The 22,631-nt window shown below is 39.9% G+C and overlaps 1 protein-coding gene across 2 annotated transcripts; it reads left to right on the top strand.

Moving 5' to 3' along the window:
• Positions 1-1,795: 1,795 nt before the first annotated feature.
• Positions 1,796-21,637, top strand: LOC116681721 (low density lipoprotein receptor adapter protein 1-B). Of its 2 annotated transcripts, XM_032509667.1 has the most exons (10): positions 1,796-2,037; positions 9,127-9,269; positions 10,343-10,455; positions 11,138-11,252; positions 15,052-15,124; positions 15,751-15,846; positions 17,932-18,068; positions 18,356-18,390; positions 18,654-18,685; positions 20,716-21,637. In XM_032509667.1, the coding sequence occupies exons 1-10, from the start codon at positions 1,953-1,955 to the stop codon at positions 20,760-20,762; spliced, it is 876 nt and encodes a 291-aa protein (XP_032365558.1). In that variant the 5' UTR covers positions 1,796-1,952; the 3' UTR covers positions 20,763-21,637. The 2 variants fall into 2 exon arrangements, with proteins under 2 accessions (XP_032365558.1, XP_032365557.1); XM_032509666.1 differs by lacking the exon at positions 18,654-18,685.
• The last annotated feature ends 994 nt before the right edge of the window (positions 21,638-22,631 follow it).

Below are 22,631 nucleotides of genomic sequence, written 5' to 3' on the forward strand. Positions count from 1 at the left end.
AGACTTACAACTTAAAGACACTTTGCCTACGTCATCAAGCTCAGTTGGAGGTTGCGCAGTAACACCGGGAAAGTGCTTCTATTTTCCTTCACTGGTCTCCGTCCAGAATAACGGAATCTGTTGGTCCATTTCTTTAACTGTTTATGTGTGGAACACATCGTGAATCGTGCAGTGTTGTGAATCTTCGTAAAACTGAATTATTATCTTGTGCATACACACAGATCGGGTACCAACACCTCCCCTTCCTCACAAGCATAAATTCCACCAATCTGAAGCATCCCTGTGGGATTGTCCAGGATTGTGGGTAATGAAGTACTTATCCAAGACATCGCAAATAAAAGACATGTATCTCAAAACAAAGTTGGCGCCCCTTGAACTTTTGGCATCTACTGCATATGAGCATATACAAGCGCTTAGCCATGTGGTAGCTGGTTTTAAGTTTACCATCAACGGTTATGTTTTTATGGCTTATACTCAAATTGTAAATGAAGAAACTGCATTATATTTGCCATGGGACCTTTAGCTTCTCAGTCTGTTACTATGGTAACTGAGTCTGTGAACCTAACCTGGTCGGGAGCAGGTTTTCTTCAATAAACCTCAAGTGTCTCTCAGTCTCCTCCCTCTGACACGGCGCTCATTCATTTCCTCAATCATTCATTCATTCATTCATTCAGTCTGTATTAAAGCGGTTTATAGTAGCCTAGTGGTGCACGCGCTTAACTCTGACTCAACCTACTCGGAGTTGATTGAACTAACTCAAATCAGCTGTTCTGGAATCGAAAACTCAGAGTTTCCCATCTCAGGGTAAATCAACTCAGAGTTCAGAGTTAGACTCAGAATTTGTCAAACCTCTTTCCTTAAACGGGCCCCTGCAAGCCAGCTCGATCAAATTGTTGAAGTCCTCTTTCTAAAACCTTGTTGCACTAGTAGTTCAAAATCAGAAGTAAATGTGATTGTCCTGTGAGTTGATGATGCCTTCAGGTGCTCCTTGTAAATACTTCTATCTTAGTTGAAATACACAGATAATAGTAGCCTAATAATCAGTGGTGTAGTCTACATGAAACGCAGGTATATGCAAAACAATAAACCACTAGGAAAGCTCTGTGATTTACATATACCCACTTAAAAATGCCCAATGGCACGCAAAAACCTACTTTCCATTGTAATCTTGATATATTTTGAATTGTTATTTTCTTAGGCTAAATAAAAGTATTTCCACAGGAAATTAAGTTGTTGACAACACCTATGGACACCCTATGTTCTAAAGGCTTATGTGTCTGTAATGGGCTGACATAAATGTTAGAACACAGAGAACACTTAGACTCTCTTTGAAAGAGAGAACATAGAAACATACATCAATACTAAAGTCAGAAAATGCATGTCTATTATGCTATGTAAGTAAATAACAACATTCTGAAATAATTGTCAATAAAGTAGTTTACAATAGAGAAAAAGTATGCTGAAGCTGTGCTGATATACAATACAAAGATACCAAGCGGGTAAAGCCTCATGAATTTCTCCTAATCGGGTCGAGCAAATAATCAAAACATAGGCGCATGTACATAGCAAATCTACATTCAGAAGAAATAGGAAATAAGTGAAAAATAGAAAATAAGTAAACAAATAAATAAATGTAAATACAAAATAAGTTAAAAGTTTCAAGTAAATACATCAAATTGTGGCATTTTCCATCCTTTAACCCGTTTCAGATTTGTGGCGTTTATTTTTTCGTCTTATCTTAAGGGTTTCTAATTTCCCATTAAACGCAAATGCAGCATTACTTCTCTGGTGGGCTTGTTCACGTGCGCTGACCTCGTAAATAGCGGGATTTCTGACAGCACGGGAAGGCACCACAAGTCCATCCTCCCCATCAGCAGTCTGGTCAACAACATTTCTCCTGCAAGACTCACCAGCGAACTTCACCGACTCTTCAGCGCATTTAAAACACCGACATGGATGCCCTCAAGTCGGCTGGGAGAGCTATTATCCGGAGCCCGAGCGTGGCGAAACAGTCCTGGACTGCCGGCAGACACAGAAGTAAGAAGCAGTTGTTACTTTGAGACAAAAACGTAGACACAAGGGTTTTAAGATATACATTTTTTTTTTTAGTTTCACCTTGCCTAAAGTTGACTTTTCGCTTCCCGCCGTGCCCGCCAATGACGGATATTTAACGTTACGTTTGTTAGCTAACTTTACCAAAAGTTTAGCGTTTTGTTTCAAAAGCGTAAACCTTGCGAAATAGTATTCCGTTGCCCCGGTGTTGGACTGTTGCAGTAAAGTTACAAAGATAAATGCTGACTTATTTTAACCTGCGTAGGTAACGTTAACGTCTCATTTTATCTGCCAAAGGGATTAAAAATGCTTCTTTTAAGATTTGTTTGTGTATTTTGTGCAAAATATGTACTTTATCCCATGGAGATTGAGTCAGTTTACATTGGGGTTTCAGGAATTTTCCGGAAATAAATGTTATTTTGAAACCAGGCAGAATTAAGTAGACCACAACACCAACAAAAAGTGATGCTGAGTCAAATATGATTTTTTTAGTTATCTTACCCTCAATGGTATACTTTAATCCCATGTCGTAGGAGCAGTACCTTGTGTTCCTTGTTATTTTACTGACCACAGCAGTCTTTTGGATTTGTGGCTAATCCACAACCTCCCAGAACACCCTCTTTTCATCCACGCTTCCAGAGAAAGTGCAGGGGTCAGGGTCAGTAATACAAGAATTTATGGGGATTTTGTGTCTTGCTCAAGGGCCCTTCAGTAGGTCAGCAACTTGCCCACTCTGCAACATTAACATGAAACTCTTTTAAAGCACTCGGGTGGCCATTGTAGTACTCAAGGGCCACTTTGTAAGCTAAATCTCACTTGATCCTGGCTGTAAAGTTTCGGGGAGTGACTGGTTGGCTTAGACAGCCTGAAAGCGCCCCTGCCTGTAACCATTAGCGCAAGCCAGGAATGCTGTGAGTCAGTCGTTGCAAAGTTCTTGTTGTCTTGAGTTCAAGCAAATTCCATAGAGAGCCCATAGTAAAGCATATATGAAAATTAGAACATACAGGGTGGATTACATAAAGATCCTCCATTACGATATGTAACCTTAGCTCACCAGGAAAAATAGAAAGGCCTTTTGAGATACACTCTTACATGCAGACATCTTGTTAGCCCATTTCTTGGTTAATGGATGAGGGTAAGATGTTTAATGTATTTGCTTCTGCACAGCTATAGGATACGTATTTATCCAGGTGTTTTTGAGAGGCATTGGTACTTTTGTTGGGCTCTTAGTTAAATGAAAAGCTTCCTGTAAATGCAGCTGGTGACCCACTTTTTTTTATAGAAGAATTGTAGTATAGATTACTAGGGCTTCCATGGACTGCAGGGCACACATTCCTCACCAGCACTGACCCAAGTCTTACTCTAGCGTATGGGACAAAGTCGGGATCAACCTACATTTTTCGATCTTTCCAGGGGAAAACTAGTCGGCCAAACAACAGGGCCGTTGCACCTTAGGTGTATCATTTCTATCATTTCACACCAATATTGCCATTATTAGGGCTCTAATTGGCTTGGACACTCAAGTCAACTTCACGTCTGCCTCCTGTGAGTGAGTTGGCATTGAGGAGAAACCTATTCACGTGTAATACTGGACCACGTATTTTTAATGGCAAAGGCTTCCCCACTCCTTATCCACTCTGCTCTCATTGCTCTGGTTTGGTCGCCCTAGACGACCCTCACCGGCACACTGCCAGCGTCGGGGACCAGCCAGAGGGTACTTGTATGCAGCAAAAGAACCTTTCTCTGTGGACCTTCTCAATTAGAAGCATGCGATAATGCCAGCACACAAACACGGTCCCTCTGCCAAATCATTGCCACAATGGCAATATTTCTATCTGATTTATGAAGTAGTTATTTCACCTAAGCATGAAATTCGCTCTCCAGTTAGCGCTTCTACTTCTGCGAGGATTCTGCTTATGGATTAGGCTTTTCCCCTTCTATTTCCACTGTTACTATCTCACTATCAGTCAGACACTCTGCTGGCAACATGGCTTTTTTTGATAACATCTAGAACCAAAACCGTTCTGGCAATAAGAACCATACAGGGCATTAATGTATTTTGCCCTGTTATCAGATGCAGCAGTTGGTGTCTGACATAATAGGCTAGATTATTCAGACTCAACCTTGTTTTCTGATTTAGATGGGATTGAAGGCTACCAGTCAGACTCAGAGACAGCAAAGCTGGCTTCCAGGCCTGGCACGATGAGTCTGTTTTGCATTGTAACAGTCGTAAAAGTTAGTCTACTTTTGAATTCAGCTCTGTTAACATTACAGCCTGATAAGTGAACTTGAGGCCAAATACCTCCAAAATGTTTGTTTAACTTTTGCAGCTGCAGAGACTTCCAGACAAACACGTTATCACTTTTTTTCTACATCCATCAGTAGAATCTCCGCACTTCAACTCAGATGAATTTGGATTCGTTGAAACCTGATTTTGGAGCTGTGTGTGGATATAGATCATGGGATTTAAAAGAAAAGTTAAACGGTGACAGAAGTTGTTTTTTATAAAATAAAAAAACAGGTCATTTGGCTCTGAGTCCCGGATCGGCCCTAAGTTGTAGGGCCACACTTTGTGGTTTCCACAGTGATTTGGAGACACACAAATCAGCCTGAACGTGAACAGCCTGTCAGTTGGACCCCTTCTGGATCAGCACGTTTTGCTCTTGCAGTGTTTAACAAAGGCTTTTTTGCACTTTGATACAACTTGTTAGATGACTAGGGAGCTGCGGTGTTTTATCTATCCTTTTCCCCTCCTCTCCTAACATTAACAGATGGTGAGGTCAAATTGTATTTACAGCAGGGTCAGATGGTTTTTCTTGGTCTCAGTTCACACATGCACACAGCTGTTTCCTCTCAGGTGTCCCAGTTGCTGACCTTTGATCACAAAACCCTCCCCATTCTCTGGCTGAGCAGTGCCTGGTACTGTACCTGTTTTTTCTTTTTTTTTTTCTTCTTTCAGACCCATTGACCATTCAGTGCTGTTCTTTTGGGGTTTTGTTGTTCCATTAAGTTTGTCTCTGTGCCAGTGACACGTCATGACGTGACTTGTCATGTAATTTGGGACAGTGGCTGTGTAGACTTTGTCTTGGTCTGATGTATCTGTCTGTTGCGTTGAGGCTTTCACAGTACAGTGCAGATTAGGACATGTTGTATGTGTTAAGGCTGGAACTTATTCATCATGATCATGAAATTAGGGATGTCCAAAAATTATTCACAACGCAGTTTTGAACTTAGTGGTGTAAATGTTTGAAGTTTTGGCCTTTTTTTAAAGAATCATCTTTCATCTGCAGTTCTACTTCCAGAGTTTTTCCTTGGTCAGAGCATGCCATTGGAGGAGGGGGGGGGGGGCACACATATTGAGAGTTGGTCCTCCTCCAAGAAATTTTGAGTGGAAGAATCCACTCCAAAATGATTAATTCTTTTTTTTTTTGTGTGTGTTATTGATTAGTTTGTCCTCATTTTTTTTATTTTATTTTTTATACATTTAGAAATAATTACAAACAATACACTGAGGCTGGGAACGCAAGACCAAAAAACCGAGAGGATAGACGGGAGGGAGGGAAGACAAAACAAATCAGGCAGACACCGACACATACACAGGCAGACACAAAACAAGGGACCAAACACCTGCACAAGGCCACTGCAAAGGCTGTAGCGCAAGACTACAGCCCAGACCATATAACTACATCCAGGAAGGAAAAGATCCATGCAGAGGTCATGAGGTTGTTTCCAACGATTGCAATCATTCTCTTTGCAGCTGTAAGTCCAGCAAATACAGCACGTTTTTGAGTCCCAGAGAGCTGAAAGGCTTACAGATCATTCAGAATCAAGACATTGACAGTAACAGGCAACGTAACATTAAACAAGGCATACTTTTTGGATGCAATATTGTTTCAGAACTGACCAACGGGAGCGCACTCCGAGAACATGTGTAGATATGTGCTTTTATTGGACAGAAAGTGAGCTATTTTTATGGGGTGTATTTTCACGGGGATGAGATATGTCCTATGAATGAAATTCTATAACATACTTGCATATCAGTACTTCCAGAAGTAAAAATACTTCTGGAATGCTAGACCATACCTGGGCAATCGCATGCCCGGATCCTCTCAATGGAAGGGAAGAGCGGCCAGATATGACTAATAGTGTTAATTTCGTCAGACAAGATGAGACTAAATGTTTGTCAACAACCTTTTTTTTTTTTTTCCATGACTGAGACGATGACAAGGCTGCACCAATGTCCAAAAACGCGGACTAAGTTAACATGCATTATTGTTGACGAAAAAAGATGATACTAAAAGTTCTTGCATAAAATAAAAAAAAAAGATAAAATCTACAATCGTCTCTACTTTTTCATCATGAGTGCAGGGCCAGTTTGGAGCGTGTGCTTGTTCCAAACCGGCCAATTGCTTGGTTCCAACTATTTTTTTTAAATTTCTTTTCCCCCACTAAGCGTGATTCAATCAGGTGCGGCTGCGGCTCATCTAGAGATTTGGCATGTCCCCTTTTTTCATCTAGCAGTCACATATCCAGGTAGCGATGTGGCTCATGCAAGAGAGGGAGGAAATCCCGGTTCAGCCTGCTGGAGAAGCCGCTACAACGCTTAGCGATGTGCCCCTGCCCCATGCAAGGGGAAGGAGGAAGGGAAGAAACACGGTTTAGCCTGCTGGAGAAACGACTACAGTGAAGGTGAAATGCCCCGGGCAAGGTGTGCTGGTGAAGCTGCTCTTAAACAGCTTGCAGAGTGGCTGGAGAAATGTATGCAACTGGTGGCAACAAGACAACACGCTGTAGAGCCCAGGAGCCCTGGCTCTTATCTAACATGTGTCTGTGAAACAAGGTGCTGTAGAGCCCAGGAGCCCTGGCTCTTATCTAACATGTGTCTGTGTAACAAGGTGCTGTAGAGCCCAGGAGCCCTGGCTCTTATCTAACATGTGTCTGTGTAAGATTGTATTTGCATGAAGGAAGAGGCTCCATATAAAACCAGACACGTTTTAACAAAGTTGCATTCAACAAAAATCAAGTGTAATTTGTCAGGTAATTATGACATTTAACCAGTATTTGACATGTGTGAAACACTATTTGACTGAAATGGTCAAATCAGAAATAATTTTAAAAAAGACTAAAATGTTTTGACTTAAACTTGACTAAGATACCTGAGTTCTCTTTTGACTAAAACTAGACTAAAATGACAACATGTGAATGACTAAAACTAACAAGACTAAGACTAAATTAAAAATAGGTGACAAAATTAACACTGATAACTAAGAACTGATAAAGCCTGGATACCATACCACAGTTTTTAGGCTGCGCTGGAAATAACTTCCAGATAGGATGGATGGGCAAAGGCCTCGTCCAAGGTACACTGTGTACCTTGAGTGCCGATCTTAATTGAAGGTAGAAGGAAAAATGAGGAACATGGTAGATTGAATGTGTTCTGCAAATCAGAATACGGTCACAAGCCAATCTCGCAAAAAAATGTCTTTTTAGATAATGAAGCCCCCTTTGTTCCCATTGTGGGGCTGTTATCGGCCTCTCACCCATCAAGAGTGCTGCGTTATTGAATAAAGGGGGAAAAGCATAATGATAGAAGGGGAGGACGAGACTGAGCCAGGTTTTCTAAAAAGACCAAAACGTTGTCGGCCATTAATGAGAGGTGATGCTGTGTATTAGGAATGCATATTGGTGACACCATAATCGATTGGTGGATGGCTTGAGCCAGTGGCTCTAGAGAGAGGACAAATAATGCAGGACTCAAGGGGCAGCCATGGCGGGAAGAAACTGGAAATAAAGAGGAGGATTTGCAACCATTTAAGACTTAGGCTGAGGGATTAGAATAAAAATCTTCTTTGTGATACGTTTGAATGCACCAATTTATGGTGGAAACGTCTTTTATGTGAAAAAAAGATGTGGGAATATAATGTAGTAAGGGGCATTTGACATCAGGGACCTGGGCCCGGGTCAGAAAGCACCGTTTGTTTGATTAATGTGAACACGAGCATACCACACCTTGGCTTGGCTTGGAAACCAACTGTACCAAAACAAAGAAGCGAACTACTGTTTAACGAGAAGTATTGAACCCGTTTATAAAATTGTCTCAACTGCGAATTGACTGCTAGAAGGCAGAGACGTTGTGGTGCGGGTGATTGTCCTTTGGTCCTCCTTTTTCAGGGGTGCTTAAAAGGAAGCAAACGGAGAAAAAACCTTTTTTATATTCCGTGTGTACATGTGTCTGCATGAGAATGTGGTATGCACTGCATCCCAGAGAAGGTAAATGCTTGGAGGATGGATTTCTAGGTAATGGGGATGTTTTCTGCTCGTACCTTCCCTAACCCCCCTCCCCCCCCATCCCCCCCCTCCCTTCCTTTCGTTCTCTGAGGAAATCTCTGTAAACACAGCCAGAGGTTCAGGGCCAGTCGACACCATCCAAACACTGATAAGAAAGAAACCACATGGAGATAGCAGCTGTTCCTTCACCGGTTTACACTCATTCTTTTTTCAGGGAACATATCAGTGCTAACTTCTGAACACACAGGTCGATACCACTAATGCACTTTTCCGAGGGACATCTATGGCCTAGTTTGATTTGTATTGATCTGTTATGTTACTTTTGAGAAAAGGAAACTCCCACTTGCCAACCATCACAGTGTCAGATTCCACGTATACTTGCTCCTAACTCTTTGCCTTTTTTTGTTGCCCAGCCCTTAAAGTTGTTTTGGAGTTGAAATATTTACTTGACAGTGCCTCTGACCTAGATACCCTGTTTTGCCTTTCCACTTCAGGGAGCGAGCAGATGAAATGTCTGAACTTTAAGTTCAACACGGGCTGTTTACATATCCTCTAATCTGTGTTTTTCCTCAAAGCTCTTTGAATGTTCTCACGATCAACGCTATTTATTTTGGACCTGAAGTGGAAGGGAAGGCAGGCACGTCGTAGAATCTCTGAAACTGGAACCAACATATATTTGATGTTTTTAACTCGATGCATGGGTTCAACAAGAGCGTGGTTAGCAAACTCCAGTCTCCTGTTGATCAGTTGATTGACCCACTTTTCCCTCAAAATATTTTTCCGTAGAGCTCCCAGAGAACTGGACTGACACGCGGGAGACCATTGTAGAGGGGATGACGTTTAATCTTCGTCACCTCGGCATGACACTAGTGGACCAGCCCAAGGGAGAAGAGCTGTCCGCCGCTGCAGTTAAGAGGATTGTTGCCACGGTGAGAGCTAGAGTAATGTCATTCAGGATGTCATACAGTCCACATTACGACTGGGTATTGTTCAAAAATCTTCATTACCAGTACTAATACTGTGACTTGGCAGGGTTTTTCCTGTAGAGAGGGACTTTAGCCAGCCCCAGGGTTAGGGTAAGGATAGAAACAACAACAACTACAAGCAGAACATAGACTTGAACATGAGCGCTAATCTCAGTTTTATCTCCTAGAGTCGGGCTGTACATGACTCTCCCGGGGAATCTTCTTTTTTTATTTATATATACTGTATATATTCATTCATTTGGGTTTCACCTTACCATGCATACTGAATCACAGGGTCAGTCCCTGTCTTGTCACTGTAAGTGTCTCATTCTTATCCCTAAGTGCGTGCGTGCGTGCGTGCGTGCGTGCGTGCGTGCGTGCGTGTGGCTACTTGGACCTTGAACTTTCCTTTGGGATCGAACTAGCAATCTATTGATCTATTGCTCTATCTACGCAAGCATAATAAACATAGCCCTGTCTCTGTGCGTAATGTAGAGTTTTTCCTGCGTGTCTCTATGACATGTAATGCTAGACAGCCAATCAGCAGCATTATTAGATCTTGGTAGAAGCACGCTGCATTGGCTCACTGACGCTGCTGAGATGGACTCCTGAACCACGAGGCATTTTTACAATATGCATTACTAAGGAGGCAACTCGGTCAGTGCCTGAAAACTTTAGTTGCTTTTTGATGCACCAACATTTTCATATCAGCAACGCAAAGAAAACTGTTTGATTGAAAATGTGCATTAAAACAAGTGGACACACTAAACCTCTCTAAAAACTAAGATGTGTTTTTTTTCTTTGTTGTTGCTAGTGTGGCAGGTTAGTAAATAGGTTATTGATGAACTAGACTACAATATTTCCCTTTTGGAGATTTTATTCGGTTACATTTCTTAAATTCCCACTTTGCTTCGAGCACTTTTTGTAAATTCTGGACTTAAAATGGTTTTAAAAGCCACTGTAGGTACTTCCCCCTAGTTCAAAACACTAACATTCTATTAAAGAAACTCTTCTTTTAATAATTGTTTCTGTAACAGGCTAAAGCCATTGGGAAGAAGCCTAAGAAGGTTACTCTTAAGGTTTCCCCACGGGGAATCGTCCTGTACGACCGCCTGACCAATAAACTCCTGGAAAATGTCTCCATATACAGGTATGTTGAGAACAGCACGGGGTTTGCAGATCAACTTCTAGGTGACGGCGTTGTTGCACGTCTGAAACGGCTAAATTCAGATTCACAGCCTTATAAGACCGTCGCCATGTAGACGATGTGGCATGTTGCTTAACCCTTGTGTTGTCTTCCCGTCAAAACTGAAAATCAACACTTTTGTTGATTCTTTTTATTGAGGTTTTTAACTTTTTCTTATGTTTTTGTTCCTTTTTTTTAATGTTTGTTATGTTTTTAACACTACGTAACACTAAATTATTAACTTTAGTTTTATAGTTATCTTTGGAATTTATGGTCAATAAACCTCATTTATAGGAAATTATACCTAATGTTTGAAAAGCAGAAATTAGGAATTATTTAGACTAAAATTAAAGGAATGGATGTTGATTGATAATCACAGACTGGAATATGTCAACTTTTACTCAGTACTACTTCGAAACGACTTCAATTTTTTTTTTTTTTTTAAATGCTATAAAATTGAATAAGACCCAATATTAATGAAAGTAGAGATTTGTACTTGCCAAAGAGCGTTGTGTGGAATCAATCATGTTATTTTGGGTAATTTAAAAGAACATTGATATAGGAAAACGGGTCTATTTGACCCGAGGACAACTCTCTTTGACTTCTGGGTACGCTGTCCCTCTAACCTGTCCCCTCTGGCCTGCAGAATATCCTACTGCACAGTGGACAAACAACATGATAAAATGTTTGCTTATATCGCTCAAAACACCCTCAATGGGACCCTGGAGTGCCACGCTTACCTCTGCTCCAAAAGGAAAGTGGTGAGTTAACTACAGCATCAGTGTTTTACTTCATAATGCATATCATTTAAATTCCAGTGCAGTGATATTTTAACTTGGTTATTATGAATGTCTAACTCCGAGAGATAAGTGTACCTTTTTTAGTGTGTAGTTTGACGGGTGTTAACCTCTCTTTATGGTCGGGTGCAGCGTTGGGAATAACTGACTACATGTACCAGCGTTATGTTTTCAGAATACAATTATGAGTGACTGTATTCCATTAGTTACAATTTTTTAAAAGTTGGTATTTAGAATACATTTACCAGTGTTGGGCAAGTTACTTTTAAAAAGTAATTAGTTACTTCTTCCAAAAAGTAACTAAATTAGATACTCAGTTACAAATTATAAAAGTAACTAGTTACTTCACAAAGTAATTAATGCGTTACTTTCAAGTACATTTTTAAAGGCTCAAATGTGACCCCACCTCCCCCCCTCTTTAATGGTAGTTACAAATACATGTGCATGTTCAATATTTGATGATAAATCTGAATATTATAATGCAATGGACACTTATTACAATACATTATTTACAGAAACTGTACACACATCTAAACTATTTTAATGTTGCTATGAGACAAAGTGAGACTAGCCTCCAATCAGATGCCATGTACGTAGATGTTATGTCTAGTGGATCCATACAAATAACAACAGATGTTTTGGAACTTTTGATATTTATTGCTCCTCAACGAGCCACAACTGGGCAAAATTAAATAATACTTATTAAGCACTATAGCACAAAGAAATAACAAATATATACACTCTTTGTTGTGTGGAAGAAGTGAGAGTGACGGCAATTAGCTTCGGAGTGAGTACCCACTCTAGAGTCATAGTCATATGTTTTCTGACCGCGGTGGGAAATCTTTGGCAGGAAAAGTCCCCCCCGTTTCATTACGCCATACCTGTCTCTTATTGACTGACTGACTGTCTTGTGTTGTACTTTGTGTGTCTGACTGCGTGCTTTCAAACACTCGCCCCACTCTATCTCTGATTGGCTTACTATGAAATTTTAATCAACCTCAGCCAATCGGCCCACTAACTAAGGAAGAACAGTTAAAAAAAAAAAAAAAAAGTCGGTCTGATGAAAACAACCGCTTCAATTATAGTAACGTGGCGCGTTTAATCTTGCATTTCATCAATTAGATTACTTGTTACTGAAAAACAGTAACGGCATTAGGGACACTGTTATTCCCATCACTGACAGTTACACTGTTGAAAGCACTGGATTACATGACGATACTTCTCACAGTTTAATACCATCTAAATAAATTAAGGAAATTCCACGCAATATATGTACAATATGAAGCCGCCCCCCCAGCCAACGTTAGCGCGTGGTAGCAAGACTGCGTTTTTTTTTTTTTTTAAGTAGGCTAAGCAGTCCGGGACTACAAATACAAAAATCTATCTGCTTGTTCATGTACACATGAAACCGTAGAAGTCCCGCTCCCCAAACCGGCTGTCATCTTCCTCTGCGCCTCCTGTGTGTTGAAAACCAGAAGGGCACTTTTCCTCTCATCTTACTTGCTTCCACACTCATCCCTTTCTCTTCCAGAATAACATAATACCCTACTTCCTTAATACTTGCCTCTCTCTTATCGAGGTAATGGAGACTGGTGGTAACAACTTTCTGTCCTCTGCTCTGACAGCTCTTGAGTCTCAGCACAGTTCACAACATCATACTGTACAGGTAAAAGCCAGTAAATTAGAATATTTTGAAAAACTTGATTTATTTCAGTAATTGCATTCAAAAGGTGTAACTTGTACATTATATTTATTCATTGCACACAGACTGATGCATTCAAATGTTTATTTCATTTAATTTTGATGATTTGAAGTGGCAACAAATGAAAATCCAAAATTCCGTGTGTCACAAAATTAGAATATTGTGTAAGGGTTAAATTTTGAAGACACCTGGTGCCACAAACTAATCAGCTGATTAACTCAAAACACCTGCAAAGGGCTTTAAATGGTCTCTCAGTCCAGTTCTGAAGCCTACACAAACATGGGGAAGACTTCAGATTTGACAGCTGTCCAAAAGGCGACCATCGACACATTGCACAAGGAGGGAAAGACACAAAAGGTTATTGCTGAAGAGGCTGGCTGTTCTCAGAGCTCTGTGTCCAAACACATTAATAGAGAGGCAAAGGGAAGGAAAAACTGTGGTCAGAAAAAGTGTACAAGCGATAGGGATCACCGCGCCCTAGTCAAGATTGTGAAAAAAAACCCATTCAAAAATGTGGGGGAGATTCACAAGGAGTGGACAGCTGCTGGAGTCAGTGCTTCAAGATCCACCACCAAGAGACGCTTGAAAGACATGGGTTTCAACTGCCGCATACCTCGTGTCAAGCCACTGTTGACCAAGAAACAGCGCGAAAAGCGTCTCACCTGGGCTAAGGAAAAAAAGAGCTGGACTGCTGCTGAGTGGTCCAAAGTCATGTTTTCTGACGAAAGCAAATTTTGCATTTCCTTTGGAAATCGAGGTCCCAGAGTCTGGAGGAAGACAGGAGAGGCACAGGATCCACGTTGCCTGAAGTCTAGTGTAAAGTTTCCACCATCAGTGATGGTTTGGGGTGCCATGTCATCTGCTGGTGTCGGTCCACTCTGTTTCCTGAGATCCAGGGTCAACGCAGCCGTCTACCAGCAAGTTTTAGAGCACTTCATGCTTCCTGCTGCTGACCTGCTCTATGGAGATGGAGATTTCAGGTTCCAACAGGACTTGGCGCCTGCACACAGCGCAAAATCTACCCGTTCCTGGTTTACGGACCATGTAAATGTAAATGTAAATGTGCTGTATTTATATAGCGCTTTTCCAGTCTTAACAACTGCTCAAAGCGCTTTTACATCTACAGGAAACATTCACCATTCACACACATTCATACACTGTGGCCGGGGCTGCCGTACAAGGTGCCACCTGCTCATCAGATAAACACTCACACACATTCACACTCCGATGCGCAGCACCGGGGGCAACTCGGGGTTCAGTGTCTTGCCCAAGGACACTTCGACAATGACTGCAGGGGCAGGGATCGAACCACCAACCTTCCAATTGGCAGGCAACCACTCTACCACTGAGCCACAGCCGCCCCTTGGTATTTCTGTTCTAAATTGGCCAGCCAACTCCCCTGACCTTAGCCCCATAGAAAATCTGTGGGGTATTGTGAAAAAGAAGATGCAGAATGCCAGACCCAAAAACGCAGAAGAGTTGAAGGCCACTATCAGAGCAACCTGGGCTCTCATAACACCTGAGCAGTGCCAGAAACTCATCAACTCCATGCCACGCCGCATTAATGCAGTAATTGAGGCAAAAGGAGCTCCAACCAAGTATTGAGTATTGTACATGCTCATATTTTTCATTTTCATACTTTTCAGTTGGCCAACATTTCTAAAAACTCCCTTTTTTGTATTAGCCTTAAGTAATATTCTAATTTTGTGACACGGAATTTTGGATTTTCATTTGTTGCCACTTCAAATCATCAAAATTAAATGAAATAAAAATTTGAATGCATCAGTCTGTGTGCAAAGAATAACTATAATGTACAAGTTACACCTTTTGAATGCAATTACTGAAATAAATCAAGTTTTTCAAAATATTCTAATTTACTGGCTTTTACCTGTATGTCTCCCTTGAGCCATCCAAAATGTATTCTGACATGAAATAGGAGACTTATTGAAGATCATGCCTATCATTCTGTTTATTCAGTTTTATTATTCAGTGTCACTGGGGTTGGTAAGCACTAATGCAGCCATGTGCTGTAACACCGTGTATTTCCCTTCTGTTTTCCAGGCTCAGGCAGTGGCTCTGACAGTAGCCCAGGCCTTCACTGTAGCTTTTGAACTCTGGCAAGTGGCTAAAGAAGGTAAGCACCACAGCAGTGAAGTACATTTTACTACATTTAGTACTGTACTTAATTACACATTTTAGGTACTTTACTTTTTATGCCACTTTCTACTTCTACTTTGCTACATTTTAGATGGAAATATTGTCTTTTTACTCCACTACATTAATCTGATAGTTACTTTTACAAATACATTTTTTTTTCACATTAAGCACATTTAGTTTATGAAATAGGTCATTTTATGATAAATTAAACTACCCAACAATATAACGGCCTACAAGTCACACAGCTGAATAGATTTTGAAGATTAAACACAGAACAGTTTGGATCATTTCCAGTTTCTAAAATGTCAATATTATACTTTTACATTTTTCTGATGGTACTTTTACTTAAGTAGCATTTTCAATGCAGGACTTTTACTTGCAACAGAGCATTTTTACTGTGTAGTATTAGTACTTTTACTTAAGTAAATCATTGGGGTACTTCCACCACTGCACCAGAGTCACCACTCTTCAAGTTCTAGAAAACACCCTCTCACACACACGCACGCACGTACACGCACATGCACACAAACGCTCAAGGACGTTTATATCTGCTGTAATAAACCCTTTTTGGTCTGCTTGTTCAATGTCTCTCCTCTATTCTAGAGAAAGGGAAAAGAGTGAAGTCCGGTTCAGCTGGAGATGGCGGCAGTAGTTCCCATTCAGAGAGATCCAACAGCCTGGAGAGCCTGAAAGGGACAGGTAAAAAAATAAAAAACAACCCGTGGCTGATGCAAACCAATCGTTGGCGCCAAATACTGTACATAGGGTTTTTGTTTCTCATTTCTTTCATTCTTGGGCAGCAGAGCAATGACGTTAAGCTCTTACAGTTTGAACCTGAGTCTAGAAAGTTGAGCCGGGAAGCGCCACCCACTTCTTTGCAGCACAAAAACACAAAACATGATAACCAATTGTGGTCTCCACACAGGACACACAGGACACACAGGACACACAGGACACACAGGACACACCGGTTAACAATCGGGAGGGATTGTTTTGGCATCTAGTCCATTTTTTTCTGCATTCTGCGAGCAAATCTGGCCCTATTAATCAATTATAAACAACATAAAAGTTGTTTTATGTTAAAAATACACATACAATGTAAATGATTTGATTCTGAATGAATAGTAAAGTTCGCTTCAGCTTGGTTGGCTCCAAACCACTTTCAATGTGTCTTACACACCCCTGCACCACTTATGTAATAAGACTCTTTTATGTCATTGTCTTGATTGGTTGCATGTTTTCATGGAAAAGGGGGCTTTACACAACCTTATCACAACTGAATATTTGACTGTTGTGTTATACATTTTATGTAGTCTTGATTGGCGTGGTCATTTACATTTAACAGGTTGTAAGTCTAGTTCTTTAAGTAAAGTGCAGCACACCACAGTCAAGTTTGATCAAATAAACTGTAATTTGGGTAGCTCACCTGGTAGCGAATGCGCCCACATATAAAGGCTTACTCCTCCATGCAGCGGACGTGGGTTTGACTCCACCCTGCGGCCCTTTGCTGCATATCATTCCCCCTCTCTCTCTCCCCTTTTATGTCTCCATATGTCCTATAAAAATAAAGGCCTAACGTGCCAAAAAATAATCTTTAAAAAAATACAATAGTAATTTCCCACTACATTGTGGTTACTGACAATGCAGAGAGACTAAAAAATATATATATAAAAAATAAAATCTTATTCCACCTTTTACCTAGAAAATTACAGGATGGGGGTAAACCTTTTCTAATAAGGTTAAGGGCCTTTGTTCTTGTGTCACCCTGAGGTCACACTTTACATTTGTCACTCCACTATTGGTCAAAAAATCAGTTTTCTGTTATGTAGTGACATACAACATAACAGGACGGCTAGGCTTCTAGTCCCTTCAAAATACACACAGATTAACTGTATAGACTTTGAACTATGGATAGATTATTTGCCCTGGACGATTATTGGGCTGGTTTCTGGCGGTTTGCAGATGATCTGTATCTGTGTTTCATTTGCCTGATGATAACTGATTAAAGTTCATTAATTACAAAAGTGCAATTCTTTGGCTTGGCTACAGCTCCTCTGTCTGTCCCTCTGCTTCCATTTCACTCACCGCTGAGTCTGACCTCAAGAGTTGTGTGTTCATTCCAAGATCTTAATTTTGACTTTCATTAGCTATGTACTGTATATATGCATATCAGCTCCAAATATCGGTTTTATTTAATTTTTTGGTTTTATTTTGAAAAACCAGCATCGGTCGATTCCCATATTTAACCCTTGAGTTGTCTTTGATTCGACCATGAAAATCAACACGTCTTTGTTTTTTTTTTCGATACTTTTGGTGCTTTTTTTCAACGTTGTGGAGCTTTTTTTGACGTTTAACCCTTCTTTACTATGTATAAACACCACTTACAAACTTGTTTACACTATGTTTAAACTTTATTTTTGGAAATTGTGGTCAATAATCCTCTCTTTTTTTTTCTTCTTTTTTTTAAAGCAGAAATTATGAATTATTTAGACTAATATTATTAATAGCGTGAGGATACTGTTTCGAAACATTGCATAAAATACCCCAAATTCAATAGAAGTAGAGATTCGATCTTTTGTTGTACTTGCATAGCCCTATGTATGGAATCATTCATGTTATTTTGGGGTAATTAAAATTAGGTAGTTAACGAGAAACCCATATTTCGGATATTCACATTCCTATAGATATTTTGAAAACGGGTCAAATTTGACCCAACGACAACACAAGTGTTAACAACTAACGGCGTGTTCTTCACCTCCACCTGTCCTTCCATCTCTCAAGTAGATGTTGCCACAGACAACCTATTGGACTTTGAGGACAATGTGAATGTGGTGGTGGAGACCAATGGGAACGCAGAGGAGGATCAGCTGGATAACTGCAGGCCCTCTGAGACCACCACCACCAACAACAACTCTGCCTTGGTAAGGCCCTCCACTCCTCTGGTGAGGCGGATGCAACGCCCCTAAGTCTCACTCTAAACTTGTCTTAAGATCCATTTTCCATTTGAGATGTAAAAGATGTGATGTTGCAAGTCTTCTGTGTTTCAGATTGATTTGTCTTTGAATGTATTACACAGTTGAAAATAAAGTGAGATGTCTTAAATAGGTGTGTCTAACATGTAGTTATATGAAACTGCATCACCACACATCTTTGTTATTTTCACTGGGTGAATATTACACTTAATTTTCTTCTTTTTTCGTCTTTCCAGGAAATCGAAGATGGTTTGGATGAAGCCTTCTCCAAGTGAGATATTAGTCTTAATAGTTTAATTATTCAGTGAAATTTATACTAATTGATTCTCTCTGCTGCTTGTTAAAATAATACCCCCTCCCCCTCAATCTCTGCCTTGTCAAATCCTTCAGTGTACTGTAGTCCACTCTCACAATGCCTGGCTTTACAGCGCCACTTACTGACGATTTCCGTGTACTGCAGGATTGTTTTATTGAGAAATCACTTGATAGCTAAACTTTAAAGTGTCCTCAATCTGTTGTGTGTTTTGTCTCCAGCTGTGCTCTGGATAGCTATGGTTCATGTCCAGGTAAAGTTTAGTACCACTGTCGGCTGTTACAAGCCTTGTAGTATTGTAGTGCCTAATTACAGTACTAACCCAACTATAACCCATTTCTCATATAACCAGAAATTGCTTATTTTCTTTTCTTCCCGACAACCCTCTTGATAGTCTTTGTTTGTCTTGACTGGACTGACTCACTGGGAGTAATGGCACTTCGCTACACACACCGAGCGCTTTGCCGAGCAATTACTCTGTTTGTGGTCACTGGTGTGGAAGTGGAGCAGTGGGTCACTTGATCCTAGTGACAAATTAAACAACTTATCCCACGGATCAAGTGAACCGGATGTCTTAAAGTAATCTTGTTGACCTCCACCCCACTTCTTATCCCAGAGAGGGAAAAGGCAGTTTGCTGCCAAACCGAGGGATCTTAATTAGAAGAGATGGAGGCTTTAGTTACACAAACGTGTCTGGGAGGTCTGAGCTGCTGTGGAGGCAGCACTGAAATCACTACTCGACCCCAAACTTTAAAGAGCAAACGGCTATTCTTTCTAAGTGACATTTAGGCCTGAAGTGGGGGGAAAAAAAAGGGGATATCAAGTACTTGTGTTAATCACTCAAAAAGCAGTCCTACTGGCCTACGCTGTTAGCTAGAAAGCTCACCTTGTTAGACTTCAGTTTTTTTGTTTTTATTCCTTTTACTAATTAGTTTATTTGACTTTAACTCTGCTAAGAAGATAATTTCCCGCCTCCGGTGATGCTCTTACTCTGGGAAATGTTTGTATTAGAAATAATTATGAATAGACTCCCAGGCCTGTTTATTACGAGCCCTCATGTGACGAAAGAATGTAGTTTGTCTTAATAAGCCTCAGTAGTTTAATCCAGCGTCTGAGCTCTAGACAAGTTCCTCCATAGCTAGAAGCCGAACAGACTTCTATGACGAGTTCTGAACTCTGTATTGTGCTGTTTTATTAAAGTCTTCAGCCAACCCCTTGAACTGCCTTGCACATTGCAAATTTACACTTGAGACGTGTACATTTGTGTTTTGTGCATCTTTTTTTATCATAAAGTTTTATACTTTTATATTTCTTGTTTGTACCTATTTTAGACTTTTAGCACTGCCATTGAAGCACCACCACATTGCACTTCATGACACAATCCTTGAATCCTTAATGCTCACTAGCGCTCCAAAAGTCAGTCTGTAGCTGGAAAAATAGTCACCAAAAAATGCACTATTCCCTCCAGTTGGAGTAACATTTGCTAAAATCTACAGCGCGCTGTACTTGTCAGTCGTTTTCAAAGATTTGTGTCAAGAGATTTAAAGAGATATTGAGAGACTAACTTGGGTTTGGTCTATGATTGAAATTTGGTGTCTAATATGGAAACCATAGAACAAAACAAGCCACAACCTTTTCAAACTGTTTAACCCTTGCGTTGTCTTCCCGTCACAATTAAAAATCAGCACTTTTGAGGCTTTTTTATAAATGTTTTTAAATTGTTCTTATGTTTTTGTCCCATTTTTCAACACTTTTGACGCTTTTTCCCCCCGATGTTTGTCACTTTATTTTGACGTTTTCAGAACTACATAACACTAACTTATTAACGTTTAGTTTGAGTTATTTTTGGAATTTATGTTCAATGAACCTCATTTATAGGAAAATATACCTAATGTTTAAGTTAGAAAAGAAGAACTTAGGAATTATTTAGACTAAATTTAAAGGAAGTATGTTGATGGATAATCACAGACTGGAATAAGTCAACTTTTACTTTAAACCATTTCAAAACCACTTAAATTTTTTTTTTCCAAATGCTATAAAAATCCCTAAAAAAAAATGCTATTGCTAAAATGCTATAAAATGAATAAGACATACACAACACCCCGAAATGAAGAGTAGAGATTTGTTCTTGCCAAAGAGCGTTGTGTGGAATTAATCAAGTTGTTTGGGGTAGTTACAAAGAACTTTGATGTATGAAAACGGGTCAATTTGACCCGAGGACAACATGAGGGTAAACAAACCGTAACAGAGCTTTTTCATCCTTCTCTTCTCCTGTCTTGTCAGACTGGCAGTGTCGCGTACTGACCCCCAGGTCCTGGACATTGGGGTGACGCCCCAAGACTGGCTCGCTGAACCCGACTGGGATTCCACCAATGGGAACACTTCCAACGCTCTCGACCCTTTCGGGGACGATGTCTTCGGCTTCTGACCACAACACAGCAGAGAAAGAGGCGACAACTGAGGGGAGGACGGGTGTCTTTATGTCTTCCTGGGAATGAGTGTGGAGTTGCGAGATAACGTTTGGCCTCCTCACTTTGTTGGTGCCCTCTTCACATGGACAAGTCTTCCGTTTTTGTGGAAACAGAATGGGCTGCTGCCCCTGCACACCAAAGCAATAATATCATCCTGTTCACGGTTACTGCATCTGTCCTATTATTATTATTATTATTATTATTATTATTACACCGCAAACATTCTTACAAACCTACGTTTACCTAGTTCATCTTACATCAGCATTTGTTGTCCTGTTGTTTGCAGTTACATTGTTCTGTTTCAGTAGCGTCGTAATCAATGTGTTGTATATGTGTTTAGTTATAATTTATAGATTTGTAATTATTTTTTTATGGATGAAGAGTAGGATTTAATTCCGACTGATGTACAGACTGCATCAACAGCCTTAATAACAGCGGGACAATCAGCCACACTGCATTAAGGTTTCAATGGATGTAGTTTATTGTGAGGATTTAGCCATCCACCGGCCCTGGATTGTAAAGTGATGTCTAAAATGTAAAAAAAAATCAAGCTAGTTGTATTTATATGAACCTTTTGTATCAGTGGACATGTTACAGGCGGTACTTTTTCACTGCAGTGTAACAACGTTCTCTGGACGGACGCCCAGATGTGTTCATGGTTCGATTCCATTGTGGCCATTTCATGTACAATATCCACCAGCATTATACAGAATTAAAATATATTCATAGAAAAAAAAATGGACTTCTTTTTGGTACATAAATAGGATTTATAAACAATACAGTGATTACATTTACATACTGTACCAGCTGTATGTTAAATGGGGAACATATTGCCGAGGTCAAGCAAGGATATTTTAACCCTTGTGTTGTCTTCCCGTCAAAATTGAAAGTCAACACTTTAGTTGACGCTTTTTAATTGATTTTGTTTTCTTTTCTTCTTTTTCGTTTTTGGCCCTTTTTTCACTTTTTTTTCACGTCATTTTATGAATTTATAATCAAGAAACCTCCTTTTTAGGAAATTATACCTAATGTTTGAGTTAGAAAAGCAGAAATTTTGAATTATTTCGACACATTAAAGGAAAGTATGTTGATGGATAATGACAGACTGGAATATGTCAACTTTTAATCAATACTATTTTAAAACCGCTTCAATTTCTTTTATAAAATGAATAAGATACCCCAAAAATTAATGAAAGTAGAGATTTGTGTGGAATCAATCATGTTATTTTGGTAATTAAAAAGCACACTGATATAGGAAAACGGGTCATTTGACCCGAGGACAACATGAGGGTTAAACTAAAGTGCTCAGAAAATTTAAATTTGAACATCTGCAATTCCATGTCTAACTGGTAAACTATTTGCAAATAAAGATAATAAACTAAAAGTAAAGCACCATTCAGACATACATTAGATGCACATCCAGTATTTAACATGTTACATTAAAAAGAAATTGGAACGGATTAAGACGTTCCATGAAAACTAAAATACAACAAAACATAGCAGAGCATGTGCCTCAGAAGAATAGAAGCAATGGCAACAAAAATACAAAATAACTTGCATAAAGCAAAATTAAAAATAAGATCCATCCTAACAGTTGCATATTGGATCTTTACGGAAAGGCTGCCTCTCTGTCCTCCTTTTCTTGTAAATTTAATGCCATTGTTTTCGATGACCTAAGGCAGTGGATAAAGAAGGAGCAGTCCACTAAGTAGCTGCTTAACCATTCAG

The sequence above is a fragment of the Etheostoma spectabile genome, unplaced genomic scaffold, assembly GCF_008692095.1.
Source record: "Etheostoma spectabile isolate EspeVRDwgs_2016 unplaced genomic scaffold, UIUC_Espe_1.0 scaffold00018687, whole genome shotgun sequence".
NCBI lineage: Eukaryota > Metazoa > Chordata > Actinopteri > Perciformes > Percidae > Etheostoma > Etheostoma spectabile.

Excerpts from the sequence above, each read along its gene's own strand:
- LOC116681721 (XM_032509666.1), top strand. The coding sequence starts at position 1,953 with ATGGATGCCCTCAAGTCGGCTGGGAGAGCTATTATCCGGAGCCCGAGC. Across the intron at positions 11,253-15,051 it reads TCTGCTCCAAAAGGAAAGTG|GCTCAGGCAGTGGCTCTGAC; the intron begins GTGAGTTAACTA and ends TCTGTTTTCCAG. Across the intron at positions 18,391-20,715 it reads TTGGATGAAGCCTTCTCCAA|ACTGGCAGTGTCGCGTACTG; the intron begins GTGAGATATTAG and ends CTGTCTTGTCAG.